Raw genomic sequence first — 6,068 nt, forward strand, 5'->3', positions numbered from 1 at the left:
GTACTAATAGACATAAAATAAAAGGATCTAATTTTCTAAAGATAAAAAGGACAAAAGAAGTGGCATAACTGTCAGCTCGTGGCTACTTGTACCTGTAAAAATTTTAGTATTCAATTTTTATATCAAATCAATAAAGGTAAAATAATTGATTTTCATACAATATTTTTTAATAAGGAAAAAAAAATGTAATGTATAAAAGACACTTATCTTGATTCTTGAATAGTATGATATTATTAATTAAAATTAATTGATTTGATGTAAATACCGATAAATATTTACCATCTTTTGAAAATATAAAGTAATACTTCCTCGATTCCTTCGGTCACTTTTATATGTCACTTTAATCAAAGAAAATTAGTTAAAAACATTTGACGCTTTAAAAACTAAGAAAGGATTTATTTATTTATTTTCAATTCCGTCTTTATTACTACTTCAAAAAGTGTAGCCATTAATTATTCATTTAAGGAATGGATGAAAGTAATTTAATCAAAGATTCCTTATAATTAATACTATGACATAATATTAAATGACAGATTATAAAGCACAAGAGTTAAGTAGAATAAAAACAGTACTAAAACACCCATTAATGTTATTAAATTAATCCAAAGTGGTATGCCCTTTTCTTAGTGTGATATACTCTCCATCTCAAATTATCTGTCGTGGTTTCTAAAAATACTTGTCTCAAATTATTTTTCATTTTAGAAATTCAAGACTAAATTAATTATCTTTTTCCTATTCTACCTTAATATTAATTGTTCTTGAAAACTACAAATACTTCAATGAAGAGATTATATCTTAATACGTAAATAAGGGTAAAACTGTAAAAAATCTCATATTTAATATTCTCTTCGGTCCACTTTAGGTAATTTTTTGGCTCTTTTCACACATATTAAAGAATATACCTTTTAGTATTAATTGATAATAAAATTGAGCATATTAACCTTAATTTACTCATTGAAAATATAATAAACTACTCATAGACTCTTTACTCTAAGGACAACTTTGGAAAGAATAAATTTATTTTTTCTTGATATCTAAAAAAATTTAAATATTATGGATCAATAAAAAAAGACTAAAAAAAAATTACTTAAAGTGGATCAGAAAAAATATTTTCTTAATAGGCATATAAAAAAGAAATACGTCGATAATTTGAGACGGAGTAAGTATACTACTTAATTAAAAGCTAATTCTTGGTTCTTCTCATTTCCTATCTCACACTTTATCTGTCAGCTCCAGTTTCAATGGGAGAAAAGAAAGAGAAAGAGAAAGAGAAAGAAAAAAAGAACAGTAAGAAGCAAAAACACCAACACCCAAATGAACAAACCCCAAAATCCTCTTCAGATTTCACCTTTAAACCCATCTCCGATGTAAAAGGCCTCCGATTCGGCGGTCAATTCATCGTTAAATCCTTCACAATCCGCCGTGCACGGCCGTTAGAACTCTTAAAACTCCTCTCTCTTCAACCAACAACCAAAAATTTCACTTCAACCACAGCATTTTTACCTACAAATTTCACAATCTTAGCACATCACGCATGGCATACACTCACATTAGGCCTCGGTACGAAGAAATCGAAAGTGGTTTTATTCGTTTTTGAGTCGGAAAACATGAAAATTGGTATAGACCGTGTTTGGCCAATGGAAATTCCGTTAGGGGAAGTGAATAAGAAGTTGATTAGAGGGTTAAATGGTTGTGAAATGGCGAGGTTTAAGTTCAGAAAAGGGTGTATTACTTTCTATGTTTATGCTGTTAGAAGAGTTGGAAATTTAGGGTTTAATTGTGCTGAGGATCTGAGATTGATTTTGCAATCAGTGGTAGAACTTAAAGATTTCTTTGATCATACTGCTATGTTAGCTATGCCAAATCAGAGAAGCATCAATTATACAGCTGAAGTTCAACAAATGGGAATGGCTCATTAGCCCAAGTCTGTTCTCACCATCATTTCTTAATTTTTTTTTTTTTTTATCTTTTTTATAATTTTGGTGTTTTCAATTTGTGTATATTTTGGTTATTTCATTCTCAACTATTTTAATGAGTGTTTGTTACCTTTCATTAGCACATATATCGATTTATCATTCTCAACTATTATGATTCCTTCTATTTGTTACCTAGAGCTACGGAGCTCGGGGTAAAAGGTACATTTGAATTTCCTTCGCAGAAAGACTATATGTATGTATAAAGACAAATTTATTTTTTAGGTATATATATATATATATATAGAAGATGTTGAATTCGTGGATAGCAGAAATTGTTGTGTTTATGCATTATGCTTGTCTTGAGCTGGCAGTCTATTGGAAATACCCTTTCCGACTGCACAAACTAGGTAAGATCTATTGGTATACTGAATATATTGTTGTTGAATTCGTGTACAAAATCTATGAGTTTATATTTTCTTATATTTTAAATCAAAAAAATTCTGGTTCCGCCAACGGAAATTACCACCGGCACATATACATGGTCTATATCATTTCTCAAATTTTTTTCTGCAATTCTTTTGGGATGAGAGGTGGGTGGGTGGGGGGGGGGGGGGTTCATCTCTTGTTTACTTATTTTTTTTGGGGTCTTTTTTTCTTTGGTTGACTTGGGAATATTCAAGATATGGAGGGGGAATTGTTTATTTTTTTCAGAGATAACCTTTGTACTTTACAATAATTTTTAGTGCTTATTTGAGGATTATTGTAATATACAATGAATAAATTGAATATTACAGTCGAGCTCAAGAATGACTATCATTGCTTTAGTTATTCATGTCGGTTTGCATATGACCAGAAATTCAATATGTTATTAGAATTGGAATTTGGTATAGTTTTTGAAAAGTAATTTAGAAAAAAAGTTGTGTATGACGTACGTAATTTAAAATGATAATGTTGAGTTTTGTGACAATCTACTGCTACTAGTTTGCTTTGGTTTAGGAAAATACATTTGATATGATTTTTTAATAATTTATTTTTCTCTCTCTTTCAACTACTTGTTTTTCACCTTTTCTTTTCGTTGACTTGATAAAATTTTAATTTCTAATTATGGAGGGGGGAAATCTTGAACTATTTGTGATTGTTCCAATACAACGAATATATACAGCGGCTATTTCGTATCCAGCTTAATAATAGAATATCATTGCTTAAATTGTTCTTATTCATGTACACCCCACAACAAATTTAAGATTTGAAAAAGTAGGAAGCCAATTTTACTGATCTTTGAAAGCATTTTCAAAACAAGATTTCTATTAAAAAAAGTTAGAGAGTTCCTTTTTTTTTTTTGGAAAATTATTTAAAATTGGAACTATGCATAATGAGAAGTTGAAATAATTTATATCTCGTTATTTTTCTTTCGCAAACATAGAAGAATTAATTCGCCAAATGGTCACTCAACGTGATCAGTTTATCTAGCAAAACACTTTTCTTGTTTTAGGACAAGAATAGTCACGGAACTTTTGTTTCTCCAAAAGAAATAAATGAATAGATTAGCTACCATTTTGTCCTAAAACAAAAAACAAAACAAAAAAAAAATTGTCACGTAAATCCATCAAGTTGAATAACCATTTGAGTAATTAACTGAACATTAGAGAGAAAACGAGTATATTCCACTTTACTTTTTTGTACCTCAAATTTGTTTTCGCATTTATCAGGTTGTATCCTAGTAGCATGACTTCTTGTCACCAAAATTAATTAATGGACGTCTAGGAGACAAATTATTATGAATTGAGAGGTGTGCTTTTGTCATTGTTTTACTTTGGTGGTCTACAATTAACTTCGATTAGTTATTTAGTTATATGTTTGACACATTATGACCAAAGACCAAATTGAAGAGGTTTGCTAAAACAAAAATTCAGTAATTGGTTAGATTAGGCATTTGTTTGTGACCTTTCTTCAGTCATCAATTAATGTGAACTTTTCATGTGACTTATTAGGTTGCTCTTGTGAAATTTACTAAAATGTTTAAAGGCTCTCTTTCGTGCTTGCATGTCCCACGGAGTCTCCCTTACTGCAACCTTCTGGTTGGAAATTGCCTATATTGAATGCAACGAGTTCAATTATATATATATATATATATATATATATATATATATATATATATATATCACCAACTTAAAATTCTTAATTAATTTCTATGCTCACTAGCTAACTTTACCACCGGGAGCAAATTTATAGAGTAGTTTATGGAGACGTGAACGCATGATCTTTTCAACGAACTGGATATTTTATGTCTATTTTCTAGAATTTATCTTATATTATCTGTTGGTATCAATGCTTCATAAATGTTGAATGATGCATCTTGTTGAATTCTAAATTACTTACCTAAAGGAATATAGATCAATTTTCACGTAATACTTTTTTTTCTCTTTTTTAGTGGTGCATCACCCATATTTTAGAATCTTAGATTCGTCTCTGCTTACCACCATTATAATAATCATTTTTATGTGGAGGCGGCAACCAGGCGGGTTGATCAAACTTGGACATATCAAAATGAGTTAAATTGATAAATGGATCATGACTAAATCTATTCAAAGTTTGTTTGAATCAAAATATGCTGGGTCAATATGAGTCTAATAATGGTTCATAACCCAATCAGTACAACAAGACCCAACTTTTCTTTTCTGAATTAGAAAATGTGAAAGTTAATGTATTTTTCTTTGATTATTAGCATTAACTTCCTCCAAGTTTACATGATTCACATTCTATAAATTTGATCATTATGTTTAGTTTGGGTTGCATTTTGTTTCATCTGAATCCAGTTTTTTAACCAAAAATTTGATGGAGCATTTTGAGTTTGACCCTTTTGAGCCAAGTTAACATATAGATTATAACCCGATTCATATTGATTTGGACAAGTTAGACTAATTATTGAAAATTGAGTTGGATTTTGCCACCTCGACTCAAACTGTTACTTCCATGAGCGGATTTGTAGCCCACATTCAATATAAATTTATTACTGCTCATAAAAATTGATATAGGGGTCTACGCTAATATCTTGAAGATATTTGCCAGTATAGATTCGATTTTTGGGGAATTTTTCGGGTGCCGGTGACCCCTTAACCTATTGTGTGTTCGCCTCTGCTCAAAATAAACATGGATCGATTTTCACTTAATATTTTTTTTTCTTTCTCATTTCTTTAGTGTGTACTCATATTCTAAAAATTCTAGATTCGCGCGTCCAGTTACCTATCATACAAAAGCAAAGAACAGGTAATGTGTTGATGAAAGGAATGGGACTGGCTGTGATGATGGTAATGAATAATGAGATATTGAGGAAAAGTTAGAAGGGTAAAGAAGGCTCATCAGTAGCATCAATGTGGAGACAGAGAAAGAGTGGTAAAGAATGAATCCATTTAAAAAGGCCAACATTTGCCAACTCTTTCCAGCTTTATGTTCTACACAACATTAAAGTAAAGAGAGAGACAATGAATATTAAAAAGTTCAACTAGAAAACTTTCTTTTTTCTCTATTCTTCCCTATCAGCTATGCCTTTAATCATTTCTTGAGAAACCACTTTTTTCTGTCAGTTGGGATGTTTCATAAGTGTGGGACTGCATCAACTTTTGCAACTGATTTCTTCTTATTTTTTCTTCTAAAATTGCCTTTGGATTAGTCCTGCACATTACTAGTAATGACATTTTCATAATATTTGAGCTTAATAGATGGATTGACAGTTCAAATATTAAATATTGGATAGATTCAGTTAGCAAAAATCTCTCCACCCCTAATATTCTCAACCCTAAATCGAAACCAATTATTTGTACTCATTTAATAATTTTGAAAATATAGAGAGTCTAAGTCAAAAATATTGATTCAAATGTGCCCATAGCTTATTCATTAGATCCAACCCTAATATTCTCCAACAGTGTAAAAGTTGGTTAACCAATTAATATCGACCCTTTCTTAACAATACTCACGTTCTCCTGTTAGATTTATTTCAGTAATTCTAGACAAAATAGAACAAGAAATAAAGAATAGATGATCTTACATGATTACTTATACTTGATTAAACTTATATTAGTCTTCTATTGGTCCAAGTTTCATGCTTTTAATTGATAGGGTAGTTCAAACTTCCAACTGCAAAATATAGAAATG

At 30.2% G+C, this 6,068-nt stretch overlaps 1 protein-coding gene across 1 annotated transcript; it reads left to right on the forward strand.

Moving 5' to 3' along the window:
* The first annotated feature begins 1,184 nt into the window (after positions 1 to 1,184).
* Positions 1,185 to 2,085, forward strand: LOC104104268 (uncharacterized). Its single transcript, XM_009612305.4, has one exon. The coding sequence runs from the start codon at positions 1,242 to 1,244 to the stop codon at positions 1,917 to 1,919; it is 678 nt and encodes a 225-aa protein (XP_009610600.1). The 5' UTR covers positions 1,185 to 1,241; the 3' UTR covers positions 1,920 to 2,085.
* Positions 2,086 to 6,068: the final 3,983 nt, after the last annotated feature.

Source organism: Nicotiana tomentosiformis, chromosome 5 (genome assembly GCF_000390325.3).
Source record: "Nicotiana tomentosiformis chromosome 5, ASM39032v3, whole genome shotgun sequence".
Lineage (NCBI taxonomy): Eukaryota > Viridiplantae > Streptophyta > Magnoliopsida > Solanales > Solanaceae > Nicotiana > Nicotiana tomentosiformis.